The 23,539-nt window shown below is 58.1% G+C and overlaps 1 protein-coding gene across 1 annotated transcript; it reads right to left on the bottom strand.

Annotated features, from left to right (window-relative positions):
- Window positions 1–4,438: 4,438 nt before the first annotated feature.
- On the bottom strand, window positions 4,439–20,877 carry EFHD2 (EF-hand domain family member D2). The gene is made up of 4 exons (XM_036100344.2): window positions 20,500–20,877; window positions 8,322–8,469; window positions 7,279–7,413; window positions 4,439–6,145 (listed from the first exon to the last, which is right to left on the bottom strand). The coding sequence occupies exons 1-4, from the start codon at window positions 20,808–20,810 to the stop codon at window positions 6,014–6,016; spliced, it is 726 nt and encodes a 241-aa protein (XP_035956237.1). The 5' UTR covers window positions 20,811–20,877; the 3' UTR covers window positions 4,439–6,013.
- Between the last annotated feature and the right edge of the window lie 2,662 nt (window positions 20,878–23,539).

A 23,539-nucleotide genomic window follows, 5' to 3' on the forward strand; every position in this document is an offset into this window, starting at 1 on the left:
GTCCAGAATTTCCATCCAGAGCCCTGGCAGTTTGGGGTCAGCCCGTCCGTTGTAGGGCCTTGTAGTAAGCCATTTGAGCCAAGGGCTGACTTTGGCCGGCCCAGTTAGATTCTGCTCTCCCTCCCCTTTCTATTCATCTGATGCTCCTTGGAAGTCGTTTTTTCAACTGAGCCCACTGCTCACCTTAGGAATTATTTCCTGAGAGCAATTCAGAAAACTCTGCGCTCTGCTGTTAACAGTGGGTATCTGAGGGTGGGGAAGGACTCTAACTTATGTAATTTATACAGCTTAGATTCTTTTTAAAAACAAGCATGCATTACTTTGGTAATATAAAAATCAAGAAAGTTTTGATAAAAAGAGACATAAAGACAGGGAGTGTAAGGGTATGGATAAGAGGGTCTGTCCTGCTGTGATGATCTCAAGCCCCAGGCCTGGGGTGTTGGGATCTCAGGCTGTGGGGAACTTTCTGTTGAATTCGAGGGGCCGGTCCTGACAGCGGGGTCAGTGGCTACTGCCGATCCACCTCAGACCCAGAGCAGCTGGTGGCCAAGCTCTGCAAAGTGTCTGCCTGGCCTGCAGACTAATGTTGGACACGGAGATGTGGACCGAGCTTCGTGGCAGATCTTGGGGGCGAGAGGGCTCAGGCAGCTAGAGAGAAGGCTCCTGGTTTCTAGCTCACTTAGGGACCTGGATCTTGGGCAAGCTCTTTGGGCCTAAGTTTCCCTCTCTCTCTTTTTTTAAGATTTTACTTATTTATTTGTCAGAGAGAGAGAGAGAGAGAGAGAGAGCACAAGCAGGGGGAGCAGCAGAGGGAGAGGGAGAAGCAGGCTCCCCCCTGAGCTGGGAGCCCGATGTGGGGCTCCATCCCAGGACCCTGGGGTCATGACCTGAGCCAAAGGCAGACGCTTCACTGACTGAGCCACCCAGGCGCCCATGGGCCTCAGTTTCTCTCGAGCAACCTGGGGAAATGATGAACCGGTCTTCTACGTGTGGAAGTTTGCTGGTTTCCCCTCGGACGTACAGCAATCTCTCGGTGCCCACCTCAGTCCCGTGCACCTTCCCGTAGCTGCACGAGCACAGACAGACAGACAGACACGCACACCCACGCCTCCATATCCACGGACACGCGTGCACCAGCGTCGGACATAGGAAGCACCCCCTTATCTGTAACGCGTGCAGAGCCACGTGCCGCACGTTCGAACCTGCACCGCACATAGGGATAGCCGCAAACGCGCAGGCGCACAAGGAGTGAGGTCCCAGACGAAGAGTCTTTGATTTTTTTCTTTTTTGGAATGTCCCCAGAGAAACTGACCTTTTTTTTTGGAGGGAAGTTGCTGGCTGCTTTGAAGGCGGAGACAGCATCATCTTTAGGGGAGTTTCCTGGTTTGGAGGCTTGGGGAAAACCGAGGTCTCCTTCATCTGCCTCACATTCTGGAGACGGGATGTTGCGGGTTTGCCTACTGCTGGGCCACACTCGGGAAGGAGGGAAAACCCAGAGCCATCGCTTCCTGGCTGTGTGACCTTGCGTTAATGGCTCAACCTCTCTGTGCTTCTCTGCCCTCATCAGTAAAATGGGGGTAAAAAATGGTACTGCTGCTTACTGCAGGGAGTGCGTGGCATTTGGCAAACTCCATGTAAGTGTTGGCTGCTCTTCTTGCTGTTGTCTGCTTCTTGCGAGAAATCTTGAGTCTGGACATCGCTGGGCCCTTTGGCCTTCGTGGGCCCCTTCCTCCATCAAAAAATACTTAAAAAGCATGTTTTGTGACTGCATAGGTATAAAGACTAATATAATCTAAGCTGGTATAATGGACTAGAAGCCTGGATTGTATTCTTTTCCTGCTGATTTTATAAGAAACCGAAAGATTTTCGTGGGCCCTAAAGGTATTGTGGGCTCCACGCTGCGGCCACAGTGTGGATGGACCAGTCAGCCCTGGCCGTGACCCGTCCTTATGCCGGGATGTGTGCGACTGAGTGACGGAGTGAGACTTCGGGGAATGTTCTGTGGATCACTGGAACCTTCTCTGGGCCCTGGAGGTGCCTCTAGCTGTGTCTTGGGGTGGCCAGGGAGAAAACTGTGTTCTCACTGGGAGCAACTGGGCGGAGGCGGGAGCTAGGGCCGGCCCCTGCTGACTTGGCCTTGATGCAAGGAGCCCTGGTCAGGGGATGCCGTTACGCCGGTGGTCCAAACTGCCCAAGTTACAGTGCTGACGTGTAGGGGCCTGACCTGATTTGCTGGCCTTGGTAGGTAATCAGAGCTAAAGAAGCGCCATGGGGTGCGGGTTGGGGGTTGTGAGTATCTGCAGAGGGGAGCCCCTTGGAGTGGATTTCCTGGATTAACTTGTTTAAAGACTTGACTGTTTTGTTTGCCCAGTCTGTGGGGTGCTGACATACTGTGTACCAGAAGCCACCCATCCGTCCATCCGTCCATCCGTCCATCCATCCATCCATCCCTTTCTCCCTCCCGCATTCGCTGAGCACCTGCCATGCACACCTTGCGCTCCAGCTGGAGCTGCAGAGGTGAGACCCTGCTCAGCGCCGCTGGAGCTCCCTGATGGGCAGGGCAGTAAGCGTTCCTCTGAGTGTTCTGGCCGAGGGCTGGGAGCCCTGAACGAGAAGAGGTTCGTTCGGGCTGGGAGCTCAGTGGGGTGCAGATTGAGAAAGGATTCCCTCTCAACAGATTCCATGTCCAAAATGAACTCGAGGACTTGACGGTGTGAGAATGCTGGAATCCCCATTCTCATCCGCTTGAACTCTGTGCTTTCTAGGACCCGGAGCGGAGCCTCCCAGGGCCTGGGCTGCAGAGTCTCCCAGATACTCAGGGCCAGACTCTCCTGGAAAAATAATCAAGGGTGACTTGGCAGAGGCTGAGCTGCTGGATGGGGGACCTCAGGAGAAGCGGTGCCAAGGTTGGGAGCGCGGGGGTGGTGAGAGCCTGAGAAACAGGGCAGGTGCCACTGACTGGGGCCCATAGTTTCTAATGGCTGGGACAGGACTCTCAGGTGGCATCTGTTTCTTGGGTGAGGGCCACTAAGGGGCCAGCAGGGGTGGGAGGGGGGAGAGGCTGAAAGTGTTTCTCCTTAGAACCAAATGGAAGTATTGGGGGTTCAGAGGAGGCCTGGGGGCTCACTGAGGGGTTTCCGTGTTTGGCAATGGGGACCCAGAGGATGGGACCTGGGAGGGGATCAAGGAACTATATACTTTTCCACTCTCAGGCCCTGAGTCACTCTGGGCCTCTTCATTCCGCAGCCTGATCCCTCTGCTGGAGTGGGGCTCTCGGGCAGGCCGAGGCTGAGGGCCCCCTCCTGGCTGAGACCTGTTGGTGTGGTGGAGGGTCCTGGTGTGGGACAGCTGGCCGGTGTCTCTCACATCCCGAGGGCCCGAGGCCCACATCCATCATGGGCCAGCTGGAAGGCGGGGCTCGAGAGCTTGAATTTTAGTCCTTCCCAGTCAGGGTCCTCTACCCCTTTGTTCTAAGACCCTCTGAGCTTGGACGTTAGGGGTTCTGATGTTCTTCCCTTGGGAAAGGGGTACCGAAAGACAACGCTGAACCTAACATGTTGTGTTCATGATGGTGGCATCTTTGGCATTGGGCGGCTTGTGCCAGTGACCTTCCCCAGGAAACCCACTCCAAGGACAGGGCAGGTGAGGGAGCCTGGGGCTACTGCAGTACCACCCACTTCCACCTGGGGGCAGCGATGCCCAGCCGAATCCCACACTCCCACACCCCAACTCAGGTTGCACCCCGTACCTGAAAACTGCAGGGCTGGGAAGACCCTAGAGACCCTAGCCCACCTTCACTTTGAACAGACCTGTGGGAGCCTGTGACCCAATAGGAGCCTGATCTGTCCAATGCCACATGGGGAGCACCCTGGGTCTTTCTTCATCATGCTACCACCCCAGCCTGTCTTGTGTGTGTGTGTGTGTTGCGGGGGTGGTGGAGGCTTGGGGTGTGTCTGCATGGGGGACAATCTTGGGGGTCTCTTGGGTGCATCTATCTAGAACGCCCACAGTGGTGGCACCACTTCCAGTGCATGCCCTCATCTGAACTTGCCTGGCGGGTGAGCGGATGGGGAGGGGGACCGGCTGCGGGCTGAGGGCCTGGGTCTGCATTCTGTTCCCCCCCACCCCCCAGCCCCGTCTGTCTCCTCCCAGCCCGTGTGCCTCTGGGAGATTTTCTGGGAAACAAAACAGCACCCCTCATGGGCTGGTGGTGAGGATTACCTGAGTAAATATATGTAAAGCGCTTAGAGTAGCCCCTGGTGAGAGGGGTGGGCATCACGCTCAGCCTCCCCCCTTAGGAAAAGTCTCTTCCTGGGGCCTCTGACAGGACACGGGAGCCACCTGAATAAATGCTGCCCCAGCACCAGGTGGCCTCGTCCCCTTCCTCCCTCTCCCAGCCCCTCCCCTCCTCCACCAACCAACAAGAACCACACACACATAAGAATATAGACTTTTATCTTATTTTAGTTAAAAAAAATAATTGTACCACCAAATGAAGAAGTAGCTTTCTTTGTGGGAAGGTGAGAAGGGGGGAGAAGCAATAAGCCAAAGAAAAAGAACTTTTTATATTCATCTGTATAAACATATCCGCTAAGGCAAACGCAATCCAGGGCCAAGGCTGCCGCACTAGGGTCAGTACCTCCTAATTTCTGCAGGTTCTAAGGCCAAAAAAATAAAACCTCTGCAAATCCAACAGGAGTTTTGTGGACTCTTGTGGCATCTTACTAAAATAAAGAGTTATCAAGTTTACAAAGCAGTGACGTCATGACACACACCGAAAGTTGCATAACCGTGGCCTCGAGGGCCACTCACTGGTTTGGACTGGGTGACGGGCACAGTTTCACGACACGGCAACGGACACAGACGCGCGCACACACGGACACGCACGCACGGAAGTGAGCACACTGGGAGCTGCGTGGGACCGGGCTGGTGGCACAGGCTTGGCCGCCGCCCGTCTGCGGATGGGCACAGGGAGGGCTGGGGTCCCCATGCTTCCTCGGGGGGGGGGGGTGACGGGACAGGTCCCGTCACTGGTGACAAGACGGTGCCCATCACTTGGGGGAAGGATGGCGTGAAGGGGCCACGCAGGGCCCCTGCTCCCCACCGCCTGGTCCGTGCAAGCCACTTAAAGCACTTCTTGGACGCGTCCTGGAGAACGGAGCTGGGCGCTGGTTTCCTTCCCCGTGAAGGGGCCAATCCCTCCTCCCCACCCTGCTCTTTCCCGAGCCCCTGGGACCCTTGGGTGGTTCCAGGGAGACTGCGGAGTGGCCTTTCTGGCCCCGGAGCCTTCCCTGCCCATGATCCCTGGCACGGGCGGCAGAGCGTGGGCCCGTGAGGTAGATCAGCACAGCTGCCCCCTCCCCTGCCTGGCTGGGGCCTCTGTGTGGACATGGGGTGCGGGGGCCTGGGTCCCTCTGCCTAAACAGAAGCCCCCCTCCCCGCCCAGCAGAGAGAGGAGGCAGGGCTGGAGGAACAGTCGTCGGGGGTGGGGAGCCCCCGGGCCTCTGCTTAGCCCCTTCGGTCCTGCTACAGAGCTGGAGCCCGCCACATTCCTGCCGTCCGTCCTCCCCGGAGTCCTCCCCGGACTGGGAAGCGGCTCGAGGGCCCCAGGGGCCACGCGCTCTGCAGGTTAAGGGCAGGGGCCGCTGGGCAGGGAGGAGGAGAGCGTATGGAGGGCAGCGAGTCCCCCAGGCCCAGGAGCTGGGCTCGGAGCTGCGGCAGAGCTGGAAGGCAGGGGCGGCCGGGGGCGAGACACACACCGGGGTCGCCAGGGAGGGCTGGGCCAGGCGAGGAGCCAGCACAGGCGGCCGGGCCCCAGGAAGAGCGGGAGGGAGCGGCGGGGCCGGGCCGCCTGGGACACCCCTCAGCTGGCTCCGTTCACAGACTTGGTAGGTTTTCCGTATGGTCCCTTCAGACAGAGCCCAGGATTCAGGCTCGGCCTCCAGTCTGCCCACCCCTGCTGGCTGGACTGGGCACTGGGGCCGGGGCCAAGCGGTCAGGCCGCAGCTCCTTGCTACTTGAAGGTGGACTGCAGCTCCTTGAAGGCTGCCTTCCGCTGCTTCATCTCCTCCGCCTGCTTCTTCCTCTCCTCCTGCTCCGCCTTGATCTCCTCCTCGAAGCGGCTGGACACATTGATGGCCTGGACCTGCAGTGGAGTCGGGGTGACGGGGGTCAGGGCGGGAGGGGCGTCTGGGCCTCCACCGTGGGCTCTCGGGCCCTCGGTCCCGTGCCCTCCCCCTGCCAGCCCGCAGACCGCTCTGCCTCTCGCTAGCTTGGGCCCGGGGCCGGGGGCTTCACTGAGCCTCAGTTTCCCATTCAGAGCCTGAATAGCTCAATAACTGACTTGAGGATTCGTTGAGGGGATTGGAAGCTACAACATATATTTGGTGTTTGCTGCCTAGAGTGAGTCCCGTAAGTGGGAGCTTCGATGTTGCTCTTTTATTTATTTATTTATTTGGGGGGTGGAGAGCACAAGTTGGAGGGAGAAGAAGAGGGAGAGGGAGAAGCAGACTCCCCTCTGAGCAGGGAGCCGGACACAGGGCTCGATCCCAGGACCCCAAGATCATGACCTGAGCCGAAGGCAGATGCTTAACCGACTGGGGCGCCCAGGCGCCCCCTGAAGTTGCTATTCTTATCCTGCTTCCCGTCCTGGGAAGCCCAGATGCATACCAGGTCCCACTGATGAACCCTGGAACATCCCATCAACCCCAGAAGCCCAGAGGGAGGTGGGAGGCAGCCTTCAGAAGCAATGTTCTTAGTTAACATGGGGAGAGGGAGAAAGAAGGAAAAGCAGGTGCCCTGGGAGGTCAGAATCTAGGAGCCGTATTTGTCCCCTCCACCTAAGTGCGTGCGGCACCAGGAAGCTGCCGTGTACGTGGGCGCCTCTGGGGCCCATACTCTCTCCAGGCCGGGGCTGGCGGGGCTGGGGTCTCTGAGAGGCCCATGAGCCAGTGCCCTGTGTTTCTGGGCCTGCTCTGCCATCTCCCGGGCCCACCTTTCAAGGACTAGTCCTTCGGGGATAGTGGTTCTGTGGGCTAGAGAGAGAAAGGGGAAGCCGGGAGGGATCCCAGCCTGATGGAAGGGGACAGAAGCCAGGAGCGCTGTGGGCCCTGCCCAGGCCAGCCCTTGCGTCAGCGTCCTGTCTCCTCTGTGCGGCCTCAGCAGGAACACGAAGGGTGAGCACTGACCCTGGAGCTAACTCAGGGTCCTGTCCTCTCCCCGGCACCCTTGTCCTTGAGCGCCCCCACCCTGGGCTCCACACAGCCTCTGGTTCCTCACCTTGGCCTCAAAGAAGCTCTTGGCCCCCTTGACGCCCTCGGTGGAGACGTCGATCTCGGAGAGGCGGGCGAGCACGTGCAGCCCGCTGTCCTCGGGCAGCTCCCCAGCCGCTGCCTTGCGGAATATCAGGAGGAACTGCGGTCGGGAGAAAAGCACGTCGTCAGGGAGGGGCAAGGGGCCAGAGGTCTGGGCTCTCTCCTGCCATGCTCTGGGCCTCGGTGTGCCCGTCTGTACAATGGGAGGCAAGGTGACCCATCTCCCGCTCTCCCGGGATCCGGGGCTGCCGCAGGCCTGTGTGCCCATGCTTGGCTCCCCGGAAGAGCCCCAACCTACCTCGTATCTTTGTCTCCACTGTTCCCCCAACCAATTTACTGAGTCCTCAAGGTATAGGATTGTGCCCATTTTACAGACTGTGGAAGACTCAGAGACAAGGAAAAAACCTGCCCCGAATCTCAGCAGCAGAAAGTGACGAAGAAGGTTCTGAACCCACATCCTGACTCCACACCATCATCGTGCACTGACTCCACACCATCATCGTGCACGGCCTGCACCTTCCTCCCTGGACGCGTCCTCCCACCGCCTTTTCCTTGCTCTGTCTCCTCTAGGCTTCTTGCTGGTTCGCTGTCATTCACCCGAGGCTGCCTGGGGTCCACTACCGTGTTTTCTGGCTGTGGGCCTCCATTTCCTCCTCCTCGGAACAGGCTTGCTCATGGCTTCTGCCCCAGAGTGAAGACGGACTGAGACCCCAAGTGTGAAGTCACCCAGCACAGAGCCTGGCCCCTCTTGGACGCAGTGCACGTCACTCCCTCCGCCCCGTCCCCCCGTCTCCTGGGTCACAGCACCCTGCCATTTTGCTCTCTGGGAATCTCCCCCTCTACACTCCAGGACCCTAGGAGCACAGGGCTTTCCTCTGGATTCCCAAAGGCCCCCGCCAGGGTCAGGTATACAGAAGTCATTCAGTAAGTGCTGACCATGTGAAGGAATGGACATCCTTCCCTCCTCACTCAAGGCAGCTGAGAGCCCCCCACGGGGAGCGGGCTCACCTCCCGGAAGCTGAGCTTGCTGTCAAAATCCTCATCCACCTCCTTGATCATGTTTTTCAGGCCCAGGTGGGTCTGCGGGGCTCCGAGCTTCTCCATCATCAGCTTCAGCTCCATCAGGTCAATGAAGCCGTCCCGGCCAGCGTCGTACCTGTGGGAGCAAAGGCAGAGGCTAAGGACATCCTGACGCCCCACACCTGATGGGTCGGAGCACCACGGGCTGGACTGTGAGGAGCCTGTCACCCTGTTGCAGCTGGAAGGGACTTCGGTCCACGTGAAGTCCCGAGGCGTGGCTACTGCTTGGTTACCTCTGATGACGAGCAACTCCCCACATGGCCTGAGGCCTCTGCCATGTGGAACAGCGCTAACTTTTGGGCCAGTGCGATGCGTAAGGAAGCTGAAACCACAGCCTGCCTGTACTGAGTGGGACGGGAGCAGCAGGGAGAAAGAATTCACGACACCACAGGGTACGGCTTGCAGGGGCGGGGCGGGGGGGCGGCGACCCTGATGTTATCTCCAGGGCCAGCCTGGCATCCCTACTGGCCCCATCGCTCCCCTACTCCTGCCTCCACCCAGGAGAGAGGCAGAATGTAGCACGTGTCACAGGGCAGGGCCTCAGGAGGGAGGCCCCCGGGGCGAGGTCCTCTTGCAGCTTGCTGGGAGGTGGCCCGGGGCAAACTCAGGGAACAGTTTGTGCGGGGTGTGCCAGCTGTGAGTGGGGAGGGGGGCTGTGGCTGGAAAGGGCTGCGACGCTGATTAGGTGATAAATGTGTGTCTGCACACTGCAGGTCTGTTTTCTGCCACCAACGGCCCAGCAGACACGGGGACAGTGTGCGTGGGGGGGGGGGCTGTCTAAATGTCCCTCTCGCGGGCCTCCTTGCGGTAAGACCTTGGGTCAGAGATGGCCTCCGGGCCGTTCCCCCGGCTGGGGAGGTGCCGCAGAGCTCATCATATCACAGCGGATGTGGGCCCTCTTATCAGGCTAACCAAACACCTGCCCTGACTGCCTCTTGGTGGGGGGTGGGAAGTGTGCTCTCAGGGCTAAAATGGGCTTTCTGAGCCGAGAGAAGCCTGCGTAGCCCCAGGCCTCAAGCTGCCTGGGTGTGTTGGTGACAACAGAGCGACACAGAGGGGCTGAGCTGCAGAAACCCGTGTCCTGGTCTTGGTGTTCCTGCATGAACACACACCTCGCTTCTGTGCCTTCCTCAGGGCTCCCCAGGTCCCTTCCCCCAGCCCTATTATATGTAAGCTCCGCATGACCTTGAGCAACTAATAGAAACCACTTTTTGAAATCTGTCTTTGTGCCAGGGAACTTTACATATTTTGTTGTACTTAATCCCCGTAATAACCTTATATAATGGAGGCTCAGAGAGGTTAAGTGACCTGCCCAAGGTCACAGAGCAGTAAAGGAAGGGGGCGGAAGCCCAGCTCCTCAGCCTGCGCACCTGCTCTGTGTCAGCCCGCTTCCAGGGGTCCTGGTGGGGCCCGCAGCACGGAGCCGTCTGCCCGGAGCACTGAGCAGTTGGTGCGAGGGGTATAAATAGTTCACAAACGAGTCAGTGGTTGGAAGTGACGGCCCGGGGCAGCACGGGGAAGACGGGGTTCTGGGAACCCTGCAGCGACCACGGTCCTGAAGCCTTTTTCCCCCGCAGGGCTGGGGGCGAGGGGGAAGGGAGACAGGGCAGATGTGCCAGAGGTCCCTGGGGGCAGTGCCATGGCTGGGGTGGGAGCCGGCGTGAGAGGGGGTGGGAGAAGGCTGTGGGCCTCGGGAGGGCCAGGCAGGCCTACGATCCCATGCTCCAGGCTCCCCTTCAAGCTGGAGGGGCCCTGGGGTAGGGGGGCACGGCAGAGGCCCCGCCTCCCCCCTTTGGAGTCTGGGAAGGGGGCTGGGCAGCTGCGGCGTGACCCCGAGTGACAGGTCGTGGAGCGGAGAGCAGCCTGGTGAGGGGGCCGGTCCTCCCTGGGGCAAGCCATGTGCACGCCGCCCTTCAGGGAAGCCCCGCTGCCATGTCAGGGCTGGCGCAGACCGCCTGGGTTCTGGGAGACCCTGCCCCGTGAGCCTCCAGCCGAGCTGTGACGGTGACGCTCTCGCAGGGTCGGCGTGAGGACTGACCGAGCTCCTGCACGGCCCGCACTTAGCCCCGTGCCCCGCACACGGAGCGGACTCCAGAAATGGAGCGTGGCCATCACTAGAGTGAGATCTAGTTGCCTCTCGGAAGCTCCTACTGTGTGCCAGGCAGTTTTTTCTTTACAACTTCTGTGCTCAGCAATCCTGGGAGGATTATTTCCCCATGTGACTGACCAGGGAACAAGGATAGGAGGGGTGAGGGCGCTGGCCTGCTGACCAGCTCGCCAGGGACTCACCCCCCCATCCCTGGGGTTCCCACACTCTCCTCCGCTGTCCCACCTGCCTCTCCTGAGCCCCAGCTTTATTTACTGCTCACGTGTATGGGTTTCTTCCGCAGCTGGGGGTGGCTCAGTTTCAGAGGAAGTGCAGATAAAGTGACCGAACTTGGACAGACTTTGGCTCCGTATTTGTTGGTCTCTCAGGCCTGGCTGGGCTGCAGCTTTATCTGCGGCTTGAACCCGCTGCTTGCATCAATCAAAAGTCAATCAATTACCGGGTCTGGGCTCTCTCCCGGGCGGGCTCTGGTCCCCACGGGGACAGTGCAGGGGCTGGTCACAGTGCCAGCAGATCAGTTGCCAAGGGGAGTCGACAGAGGTCAGGAAGAGGCCAGGTGCTGGGGTGGGAGTTGGGTCCCCCAAAGGAGGAGACACTGCGGGGGCGGGGGGGGGAGGCCATTCCCACAAGGCTCCTGGGGAGCAAGCATCTACTCTGTGCCCCGGGCTCGGGGCCACTGGATCAGCCAAGTCCCTAGGGTGACTGAAGATGACCCTGAAGGTTCTGTCATATCAACTTTGCTGAGACTGACTGGGGTCCAAACCCCAGATCTGCCACTTGGCTGGCTGGCTGATCCTGGTCAAGTCACCTAAGCCCACAGACCCCAGTGTCCCCATTTACATCGTGGGGATCAAAGGACCCATCTCAGGACGGAGGCAAAGATTAAAAGAGACAAGCCACATCAGTTCCTAGCACAGAGCCTGGCCCACGGTAAGCACTTAATGGGCACGCATGGACAATAACGCCAACTGTAATAATAATAAATAGAAGCATTATTATCACTACTTACCTTTAGGATTAAAGATTAAATGAGATGATGAACATAAAATGCCTGGTACGTAATGGGTGCTTAAAGCCTGCTAATTTCATTATAATCGTGGCCACTGAGCACTTGGTGTGTCCCACACAGTACGTTAAGTACTTTGCACATAGAACGTAAAATGGTGCTGATTAAGAATGATGATGGTAAAAGACACAAGGGCCCCTCCCTTGGGCGCCAGTCCTGATGGAGCACGGCTGTGAGAAACGCTCGCTGTAGACTGGTCTGGAGGCGGGGGGTGGGGGGAGGCAAGATGATCCAGCGCTGCCCCCCAGCATCTCCCCCTCCTCTGAGGCTCCCACTACTTCCCCCACTGGGCCTGATTCAAAGACCTCACCACTTGGGGACGTAGAAAGACAGCAGGACAGAGCCTTTTGCTCTCTTGCTGGGCAGAGGGAGAGAGGAGCCTCAGCCCTGGATTACTCTGTCCCCTTCTCTCATGGGAAGGAAGTGACAAGGTAAGGGGGGGACTGTCACCGTGCCACCGGCAGTGGGTGACTGGCAACACAGGAGATGGCCCTGGCTGGGGAGACCCTCTCATCCATCAGCTCTCTCCCTGAGCTGTAACTGAGGGTGCAGGTGGCTCAGGGGGACCAGGGAAAGCGAGTCAGTGCACAGGACCTGTCCGCATAGCCTGGTCTACCTGCTTTATGTTATGTGGTGGTGGGGGCTACTGGGGCCCAGAGTAGGCAGCGACCAGCCTGGGGTCACACAGCCGGTGAACTGCAGGATCCCCAGAGCTGGAGGCGTTCCTTCTTCCTGCCTGTCTGCTTCCCTCTTCTTCCTGGTCCCATGGAGGGTCCTGAATTCTCAAGCCTGTAGGGCTGGGGGGCGCTGGGTTGAGAGCCTGGCCTGGGGCCTGCCTGGGAGGGCCAGCTGCATCACAACTCACAGGCTGGGAGCTCAGCACTTTTCTCCAGCACCGGAGGGAGGCTGTTGTACCTGGCACCGTGCCCACATTCCTACCCGCCTCCCCCTGAATAGTCCTCAACAGGCAGGGCTCGGCAGCTGCCGGCCCGGATGCCGGTGACAAAATCCCTCCCATCTGCCCTGGAGAGTGGTACAGCCGGCCACCACCCAGGCAGACTTTGCCCCTTTGGGCCGAGCACGTCCCACCCAGCTGGCTACTCCTCCCCCACCTTGGTTCTGATAACCAGGAGTCGTGGGGGGTGGCCAGCGGCTGGCTCCTACCGCGCCCATATCAACACCCTGTTTCGTAACAGTATTATCCTTAGTGGCTACTCTTTGCTGAGCACTTATTATGCGCCAGGCACTATGCCAAGTATTCTGCATCAGACCCTCACAAGAACCCTGTGAAGCAGGCATAAATATCCCCATATGACAGATGAGGAGATGGAGGCTCGGGGAGGAAGTGACTTGGCCGAGGCCATAGCTGACAAGGACAAAGCTGGGATCTGGACCCAGACCTGCTGAAACACATATGCTTTTAACTCCTATGCTGTGTCCTGATGCCCACAGACCCTGTACTAGAGAGTCTCAGGTTGGGAGGGATATTGGAGGCCACTCGTTCAGCCGTCCGTGAAGGGCAGATTCCCAAGGCAGTTTTCCTGCTTGTGTCTTGAATGCCTCTGAGCACAGGAAGCTCACTGCTTCACTTAAGGCAGCCCATGTTGGCTTTGGAATTATTAGAAGGTTGTTCCTCTTTTTTTTTTCTTTACCATAGGGGGTGGGGGATGGGTTAGCCTGGTGATGGGTATTAAGGAGGGCACGTTCTGCATGGGGCACTGGGTGTTATATGCAAACAATGAATCATGGAACACTACATCAAAAACTAATGATGTAATGTATGGTGATTAACATAACATACTAAAAAAAAAAGAAATTAAAAAAAAGAAGGTTGTTCCTCGTGAACGAGCCTCCCCACCTACCAGCCGTGCTGTGGAGTCTGATGGCAGAATGAGGAATTACCACAGCTGCTGCACAGGGCGGGCAAGGTTGGGGCACGGAGACGCCAATTCTGTCCCTTCTGCTTCCTCTCCCAGGCCTTTGCGGCTGGCCCCTCAGCCCATGGCGGGTCCCCAGGAGGAGAAACAGCTGGAGAGGGCAGTGTTTATGGACCAAGGATCCCCCCAGGCCCACCTGGCTTTGGTCTCGGCATTCACAGACCCGGTCTTTCCCCAGCCTGTCTCCCCCAGTGGCTCCTAGGCCTCGCTACTCTTTGTCCTATGAACTGGGAAGGCAGGTCCCTTGGGGCAGGAAAGTTCTGGACAAGAGAAAAATTCTGGCCTTGCTCGCTGTTGCAGCCAGCTTGGCCCTGCCCGTCTCCCTCCGCAGGTGGCCACCCACCACCCACATGCTCTGATAACTGCTCCCTCGGCATGGCCCCTTGGGTCGTGCACGCCCCCAACCCCAGACTGTCTGACTCATGTGGGGGGAGCCCAGCCACTCACCACTTCCTCCAGTCCTATCTGCAGAATCGGACACTCGATCTGTTGCCATGTCAGCCAAGAAGAGGGTGTGCGTGTGTGTGTGTGTGTGCGTGTGCGCATGCATGTGGCTCACGGCCCTCCCACAGCTTTTCAGTGAGTCTAAGGATCAAGTGGGAGCCCCCCCACAAGTTGGTGGCAATCAGCTGGGGGCTTGTCAGGGCTCGGGACCTCCCAGTCTCGGGTTCAACTGCCACATGCTGAGCCCGTCGGGCCCAAAGCATGAGGCCTTGGCCAGCCTTGGCATCCTCTCTACCCCCAGAGGAGGGCATCTCCCTGGGCCTGTAATGCCAGCGGCGGGTGTCCTGCCAACTCGGAATAATATTTATCATTACAACAGTGATTGCAAAGAACACTCACTGAGTGTCTAGTCCAACCTTGTGTTTATTATTTAACTTAATCTTCCCCTTACTGCCCAGACTGAGTAACCTGCCTTACCCGAAGGACGTCCTCAGGCAAGTGGGGGGAGACAGCTGTGGGTGGCCTGGTGCTTCGGACACTTGAGTGTTAAAATGCGGATTCCGATCCAGTAGACCCGGGATGGAGCCGCATTTCTAACAAGCACCCGGCTGCCGCTGCCGCCGCCCTCTTTAGGGCCCGTGGGAACCAGGGACTTGGGAGTCAGACAGACCCAAGTTCAAATGCTGTCCCCGCTCCTTACTAGCTGTGTGACGCTGGACAGGTCCCGTAACCTCTGGGAGACCCCGTGTTCTCATTTGTGACAAGAGTGATGATGAGCTCACAGGATGCCATAAAAGGATTAAATAAGAGACAAGGTGCCCGGGATGGGGTAGGCGGACAGCGTCCGCCTCCGTCACACGAGGGTCCCCACACAGCTCAGGAACCCCAGGACTGGCTCCCTGCTAGCCGCACCCTGCTGGCATGGGATTCTTGCTTCTCTGCAGTCCTTGAAAAGCGGAAGTCAGCTAAGGAGAAGGCTGCTCAGCAGTCAGAGGGAACTCAGCTGCTGGAGGGAGTGGGGACTGTCCCTGCTGAGGTCTCAGAGCGGCTCTGCCTGGCCTCCTCCTCCTCCTCCGCCTGGGCTGGCCTTGCAAGAGGGCCTCCCCTGAGGCGGCAGGGCCTGGTCTCCCAGAGCCTGGACTCTCACAGCTGAAGCCTGGCCTTGGACCCAGAGGGTCCAGACCAGAGAAGGCAGGAAGGTGCAAAGCCAAAGGGGAACCAAAAGTCCCCGGGCGGGGGAGGGGAGAGGTGACTCAGAATCAGAAGGGGAAGTAGGAAGAGCAGAGGGTGAGCACTGAGTTCGGGAAATCCTCCCTCCCCAGGGGTGTGGCATCATCTTCCCAGAAAGCCAGGCTCCTGGAGGCTGCAGGTGGAAGGACCCAACCTCTATATCCCCACAGAGGGCTTCCCCTCCTGAGGCTCTGAGAGCTCCCCTCCCCCAAGCCCCCCATCCATAAACACAGCCCTCTCTCTGCCTCTGGAGCTCCCTGCAGGCCGACCTGCTTCTAATTCTGCCCCTGCCGCTTATTATAACCTTGGGTGCATGACTCAACCTCCTTGAGCCTCAATTTCTTTGTCTGGCCAATGGGGGTCATGATTTACCCACCTCACTGCGCTGCTGTGAGCAACTGGACCTGGGGGTCCCACTTAACGAGGAGAGGGTGTGGAGGCAGGGGGCTGGCTGAGGAGGATGCATCATCACGGCATCCCTCGTGAGTGTGTTCAGTCCTCATGGTCGAGATAAAGAAATGGAAGTTTTCACTTCTAGCCGCATGGGCCCATCCTCTCTACCCCCAGAGACCCCTCTATACCACTGCTTTTCATGAGACTTTAAGCTCCCCGAGGGCGGGAGCTTCCTTCTTCCCTTGATTCTCTAGAACTTGCACACAGCAGAAACTTAGTATGTGTTGGATAAATGATCAAATGGATAGATTTTATGTTTTTTCAAAAGCATCTATGTTTTTAACAGCCCACAGGCCGGACATGATGATGGACACTTTACAAAGGGCCAGGACTCTTTAAACTGAATCCTCAGACCTAACCAGGGAAGGTCTTTAGCCCAGGGTGAGCCTGCAAAGCTGAACACTCTGCCTGGAGTCGCCCGGCTGCCCCGCGGCGGACGTGAGCTGTCGTTTGCTCTTTCCTTTTTTCTGCCACCTGCCTTCCACGTAATTAAGTGATAATGAATTTGTTCCTCATTTTTGTTATTTATCAGAGCCATATGTAGCTGTCAACCGGAGTGCCTGTTCAGCAGGAGAAAAGGGGGGTTCTCATGCTGGCTCCCCAACCGTCGGGCCCAAAGCATGAGGCCTTGGCCAGCCGGGCAGCTCTGTAGGGAGTAAGTGGAGGCAGCCAGGAGCGTCTGTGGAACACCCTCCGTGCCAGCCTAGAGGACCACCACCAGGCCTAGGGATGAGGGGACAGGAACTTCACAGTATACTTCCTTTGTGCTGAGCACTGGGTTAAGTACTTCACAACAGCTCTGTGAGGTGGGTGCTATTACTCTGCCTGTTTTAGGGTGAGGAACTGAGGCCCGGAAGGTTTAAGGGCCTTGGGATTCAAACCCACAGACTCCAAACCCACAGACTGCTGCTCTTAATTACTGTGTCCTGCTGTCTTCCAGAAAGGATGTTAGGGGAGCTTCTGTGAGGGACAGGGTCTGAGGAGACACGTGGGAGGAGGAGCAAATGGAGAAGAGCGAAGGGCAGAGGCATCCAGAAGGAGAGGGAAGCCTGCCTCTCTGATGCAAGGGGTCATGAGATACAGTGTCTGGGGACAAGGCTGGCCAAGCAGGGAACTAGGGCATCTTCCTCAGATTCCACAGCAGGTTCAGAATTACGTGGCTGCCGACCTCTCGGGCTGGGCTCAACTTACAAAACCCCACAGAGCCTCACACAGGCTGCTGCCAGCCCAGAGGTGGGCCCCCTTGAGGCTCTGTGGGGTCACACCATTCCCCCTTTGGCTGGAAGTTTCCAGAGAGAGCCCTGAATGGATGGGCCGAGAGAGGTGGGGAGAGAGGTTAGAAGTGCTGGGGCTGCCTGAGGCCACCCGGGGAGGGAGGACTAAGAATCCAGGTTCCACGGAGGCCGGGCCTCCGCGTGCCAGGCACGATGCCAGAGCTGCACGGGAGTCACCCCCTCCCAGCCCCACCTGAGAAGCGGGGACCACCATCCTCAGCTGTGCAGACAAGGACGCTCTGGTTTGGCCACTGAAAACTTCCCTGTGACCCCAAGCCAGTCACCACACTTTCTGGGTCTCAGTTGCCTTCTCTGTAAGATGGGGAGCAGGGCTGGAGGTCTCTCCCAGCTGGAACCTGCACGGCTGGATGGTGAGGTCAGTGACGGCGGACAGCCTGTCTTGCTTCCCTCAGTCCCCTTGGTTCTCCTTCTATCTCCCTCCTCGGGCAGGATCTGCTGATAGACACTAAACGGATGAACCAGAAGACCCTGGAAGGCAGTCTGTCATCCCGGCGGGTTCAGGACCCCTCAGAAATAAGGAGGCCATTGCTGAATACAGTCTGCTCCTTTTGCAGCTGGGAATTAATTACTAAGTAATTCAGGGCAGAGCCGGGACAGAAGACCAGGCTTTCTAGCTCCTGCCTTCCAAGGAAGGCCAGCTCCCAGTTCCCTAGGACCTCCCTCTCTCTTGTACTCTGCCCCGGTGAATGGCTTCCAGGAGGGCTGGGCTCCCCTCCTCCCCGGGAGGGAGCCGGAGACCAGGGTGGAAGGCTCTCAGCAGGGCCCTGCTTGGACCCAGGAGGTGGCGGCCCCACCAGGGCAGCAGAAGCAGAACAGGGGTTTTGTCCTCCCCGAGAGCCTGTGTGTTGGCTGTTCCCAGCTGGGGCTCGGCCGGGCTCGGCTCGGCACAGTGAAGCCTTGTTTCCTTGAATACAAAACCTGCAGCTTTCTATCCTCGCCAGGGCCCCGGCGGGCGGCACTTCCTTCCCTAGAAGTCCAGCTCCGCGGCCCCTTCCTGCCCCCCGCCCCCACCCCTTCCAAAGCAGCAAGCAGCAGTGGTGCCAAGAGGTGGCCCGCAGGGGAGTTGGAAGGCGTTCAGCTCCCCCCAAACTTCATCAGAGGAAACCTTGTCAAACTAACACCCCAAAAAGCCTCTCTAGAAGGTGAGTGTGCTCGCAAATGCGGCTTCCAGGCCATTCCTCTGGTCATGCGCCCCTTCTGATCAAGCTGCGGCCTCCCAAGTCCCTACCCATTCGGGGTGCATGGGTTCTCCCAAACAGCTCCATCTTTTTTTGGCGGGGTGTAGCAATGCTGAGGGAGCCCAAGAGAAGGAAGATTCTGGCAGAAAGACACGGGCCAATGGTGGGTCTGCGAGGTGGGAAATCAGCCATGAACATGGGAAGGGGGTGTTGGAGAAGTGCGTTCTCCCACGTGGAGGCAGATGTCTGTGACGGAAAACCCAGAAGGGAGGAACACGGCTTTTGGAGGCACAGACCTGAGTTCAGATCCTGGTTCCATCATTTTCTAGCTGTGTGGTCTTGGCGAGTTATTTAACTTCTCTGTGCCCAGACCGCCCACCTGTGCCATGGTGATGATGACAGCTCTGCGTCATGGGGGTGCTGGGTGGGATCCGGGAGCTCCTTTGTACCTAGATACTATCAACGCCTAGACACTATCAATCACAGATGCATCTGAACAGCCTCCCCTGCACTGCCTCCCCGACTCCGGGGCGGGGGTTGTGGGGCGGGCCGGCTCTACAGGAAGCTCCAGACAGTGAAGCTATCTATACCTAGCCCTGGGCTCAAGGAGCTTTCCATCAGTTTGGGCTGGAGTCCTGGAAATCCTGCTCTCCTGATGGTGACAGTCTTTGGTGGGGAAAGAAACTTTAGAATTCCCAATAAAGACCCTGGAGTCAAAGAGGCAGGCTCCTCAGGGCCCGGGGACTTCCACACAGAGGCCCAGAGGAGCGTTAAGGACTCAGTTTCCCCCCAGGCTGACCCTTGGGAAAGTATGGGGTTCCCAGCCATCCAGGTCTGGGAAACAAAACCCTCTTCCCCTGTGTGGGGGCCACAGGCAGAAGCAGAAGCGACGAGAAGTGGGAAAGAGCCTTTCTCAAGCTGTGGGGTTGCAAAACACCCCCCTCCTGGGCTTCCTGCTTGCTGCTTGGGTACACAGCGCCATCCTGCCCTGTCCTCCTGCCTCAGCCAAGGTGGGCCAGCGCCTCTCCACTCCAGACCATACCCCGGGGCTGTTCCCCCTCCAGAGGCCAGGGGCAAGGGGATGGGCAACAAGAAGTGTGGAAGGGTACTAAAGGGAAGGGGGCTGCGAGCTTTTACAAACCACCCCCCCCAGCCCACCCCCTGCACAACTGTGGTTGTGAAGAGTTTGGCTGTCCATCTCAGTCTCAACTGGGTGGACTCAGGGATGGACCAGAAGGGGACCATTTAGTCCCTTCACAGAGATTTTAAGTTTTTTTGGGAGGTGGGGTGGGGTGGGGAGGGCTGAGCCACAGGCCTGGGGGTGTCTGTCCAAGCTGCTAAGGGCACAGTGTATGGAATTACACAGAGGAAAAGGTAGGGGTGAGGGCAACCAGGCAAATTAGATAGGGAGGTGTGGGGTGTCAGGAACCCCATGTGGGAGGAAAGGGGGCACACAGTGGGGGAAGGCAGTGACTGCAAAGCTGCTGAGGGGGGAGGTTAGGGCAAGAGGAGGGAGGAACAGTGTGTGGAGGGAGGAGGGGACTCAGCCCTGAAGGGAGGATGGGTGGTACATCCCTGCAGAGTGGGGGGCAGGGATGGAGGGATCCCTAGGAGACCACCTGAGGGTCAAGGATTGGGGTCCTGGCTAGCAGAGTGGATAGGGGTAGGGGTGGAAGGGTCTGGAGGGTCTTTGACCACAGTTTGCTAGCAGATGCTGAATAACTGAAGGGGGGGGGGTCTTTGCCCAGAACCTATGTTGAGGGGAATCTGAGATAAGCAGAGGAAATGAAAGGACCCCAATAAAAAGAATGGGTACAGCATGGGGTGCAGGGAATGGTAACCTTTGTTGAGGCGCTGGGGGTGTGTGTGGATGTTTTTGACCAGGGTGTTGGGTGTGGGGGTAGGGAATTCGAGTAGCCAGGGAGGGGGAAAGGGAGGCCACGGGGTCCTCAAATCTCAGGGTGCGTGGGTGTCTGGTGGGTGGCGAGGAAAGCTTCACTAACACAGGGGTCCGAGGCCAGAGCCCCAGAATCTTCAGACTCATGTGTATGGTGGTAGTGGGGGCTCGCGGGGACTCGGGGTTACCTGGAGGGGCCGCGCGGTCCTCCACACCGAGTGCGCGCGTATGGGGTACTGGCGGCCGCGTCACCGTGAGGAGGGGTCGCGTGTCAGGGGCTGGGGGTCGCCAGACTCACACGCGTGGTGGGGAGGAGGTCTTGAAGCCTCGCGATTAAACGAAAGGGGACGCGGGGTCGCCACCCCTGGTGTGTCGGGGTTCGGGGGCGCACGACTGGCGGCAGGGGTCCCGGGAGGCGCGGGGTTCGGGGGTTCAGGGGTTCGGGGCCCGAGGCCGGCGCGCGGGGTGGGTGGGGGGGCCGGGTCGGGCGGGCACTCACTGCTTGAACATCTTCTCCATGTCCTTGATCTGCTTCCTGGAGAACTCCTTGAACTCGGTGTAGGGGTTGAAGACGCGGCGGCTGGGCGACTGGGGCTCGCCGATGCCCTGGTTGAGGTCGGCGCGCCGCAGCAGCTTGGCGCTCAGCTCGCCGTCCGCGCTGCCCAGCGCCTCGGCCGCCTCGTCGGGCGCCCCGGCCGCCGCCGCCGCCGCCGCCCCGTTCAGCCCGGGCTGCTCCGGGGCCTCGGCGCCGCCCTCGTCCTCCATCTGCAGCCGCCGGTTCAGCTTGCTGGCCAGCTCGTCCGTGGCCATGGTGGCCCGCGCGGCGCTCGCCTGGGCCCGGCCCCTGCTCGCCGCGCGCCCGCACCGCCTCTGGCCGCGCTCTTCCTCTTCCTGACACTCCCCGGCGCCAGGCCCCGCCCCCGGGGGTGGGGCTTAGGCCCCGCGCGGGGCCCGCCCTCTGCTCGCCCCCGCCCCCGCGCCCGCGTCCGCCCCGCGCGGCCCGCGCGCACTGGGGCTCCGCCGCCGGGGCTCGAGGGCGCGGGTGGCGGGCGCCCACCCCGCCGCCATCCCCCGCCGCAGGGCTGCGGGGCGGGTGGGGGGCGTAAAAATCCACCCTCTCCTCGGTGCTCGATGTGGCCGCAGAGCGCCAGAGGTCCGGCTAGGGGCCGCGGACCGGGGCGGGAAGGAAAGGGATCCATCCCTTCAGTTTGGGTGTGGGTCAGGGCATCCGAGGGACGCCGCCCCCAACCTCTTGTCTGGAATCCCCACGCGGAGAAGCCGTAATCCCGAGTCTGTGACACCCTGTCGGTTGCCATGGAGACGACTCGATGTTAACCACCGGCGTTCTCAATGAGGGTTGCAGGGGTGTGAAGGTAGATCCGGTGAGCGGGGACCCTCCGTTTAGATGTAACTGCGGCTGGAGCCGCAACAGCTTTTGGAAAGGGCTGGACCAGCAGTTGCGAGGGAGATGGGGCCGGGCCTCAGCCCCGAACGGTCTCGGTTCTCGGAGACAGGTGGAGAGCTAAAGCGGGGAAGGGGCTGGTCCTCACCCTCGGGCTAGCGCATCACATGGATGACTTGGCAGAATAGCTGCTGGGCCAAGGCTGTCCCCTGAGACTCCGCTTTAGGGGAACTGGCAGGGAGCTTTTGATGCTGCCATTTCGGTGAGGGCCCCAGAGGAGAGAGATCCTCTCCAAGGCTCCATGGGATGCGGCTTCGGGAAGAGGCCTGAGAGGATTTCCCTCTGTGGTCTGGTGTGTCACCTTAAAACTGCAACGCTGTGGCCGTCCAATATCAACCACTGTGGGGGAGGGGAGAGCTGGTTAATAATACAGATTCCCAGGCCCCAGTCCAGACCGATCTCTGCATGGGCCTCAGAAACCTGCATTTTAACAAGCGCCCAGGGGAGTTCTGCTCACTGAAGTTTGAGTCTCTAATCTAGAAGGAGGACTGTGCTTTGTGCTTATTCTCTAAAACGTTAGGACAATGCTGAGGATCCCTCTGCAGAAACTGCTCTCACCAGTTCTTGCAGAGAAAAGATGGATGCAGGGCTTAAAAACCCTTGGTCTGGAGGCAGAGAGCCCTTGAGAATGTAAAGCCAGCAAGCTGCAACAGACTGATTTTCGTAGAATGGGATCCTCATTGGTATTTGTCCGTTTGCCATAGTTCAGGAATATTGCTAAATTAATTTAAAAGGTATTTAAAAAAGAACAAAATTAAGAAAAACACTTTAGGGTTCAGAAAATATGTTTTCATTAACTTATTTTTGAGAGTGTTTTTGAGTCTAATAAAGATCGGCTTAAATGACATGACTTTGTTTTTTTAAAGCTCAGAATTAAGTTTCTGTTGGTCTTGGGCAGTTTGCTTCAGCTACTTGCAAAAGGCAAGTTTCTATATCACCCATATGTGGCCTTGAAGGACCCAGTAGAAGTAAAATCGTCCGTTTTTTATTGAATGCAAAAGACTAGGGATGAGGTGTAAATTGAAACTTTAAAAAATTCTGTCTGCAGGGGCGCCTGGGTGGCTCAGTTGGTTAGTTCCCCACTCTTGATTTCAGCTCAGGTCATGATCTCAGGGTTGTGGGATTGAGCCCTGCATCTAGCTCCACGCTGAGCGCAGAGTCTGCTTGTCCCTCTCCCTCTGCTCCTCGCCCTGCTTGCGAGCTCCCTTGCGCGCTCTCTCTCAAATAAATAAATAAATAAAATCTTTAAAAAAATTCTGTCTGCAGATGCTCTGGGCTGCCAGATTCTTAGCCTTCCTCACAAAGCAGCTGATTCCTTTTAAAGATCTGGTGAACCTCAACCTGCCCCAACCTACGATTTATAATGTGTCTGCATGAAATAGGGCTGCCTTCATTATATGTTTTGCATCTCCTTGATGTGGGAGCAAACCTTTAAAGTAATGAGATTGTGTGGGAGTTTGCCTTCTTAAAAAACAACTTTACATATATGTGAAAGCCAGATATGATTTTGGTTTGCATGATTCAGGTGGGCTGTGTGTATCAAACTCCCTGGTTACTTACCCTTTTGGCTTGTGTGGACACAACCTTCGGGAGGCTGGGCAGGCTCCATGATGCAGTTGGGGAATTCTTGTTCATTACCTATTGCATCTTTTTTTTTTTTAAGATTTATTTTATTAGAGACAGCACAAGCAGGGGAGAGGCAGAGGGAGAGGGAGAAGCAGGCTCCCTGTTGAGCAGGGAGTCCGACATGGGACTCGATCCCAGGACCCCGGGATCATGACCTGAGCTGAAGACAGATGCTTAAGGTAGACACTTAACTGACTGAGCCACCTAGGCACCTCGCCTCTTGTGTCTTCTAGAAGGGGAGTGGATCGCCCAGGCCTTGCTGCTTTTATACTTGGGCAGAGCTCAGGAAATGCTGCCCACATGGGTGAGCCCTTTTAACACCCCTTGGGGTGATCTTCTCTCAGGTTCTCAGGGTTTTAGACAGGATGAGAGCTCATGATGCTCAATTCTCTGCCTCATTTCTGGGCCCTGCCTGTAGGCACAGCTGTTGCTCTGCTAAACCTGAGATGCA

The sequence above is a fragment of the Halichoerus grypus genome, chromosome 5, assembly GCF_964656455.1.
Source record: "Halichoerus grypus chromosome 5, mHalGry1.hap1.1, whole genome shotgun sequence".
NCBI classification, from domain to species: domain Eukaryota; kingdom Metazoa; phylum Chordata; class Mammalia; order Carnivora; family Phocidae; genus Halichoerus; species Halichoerus grypus.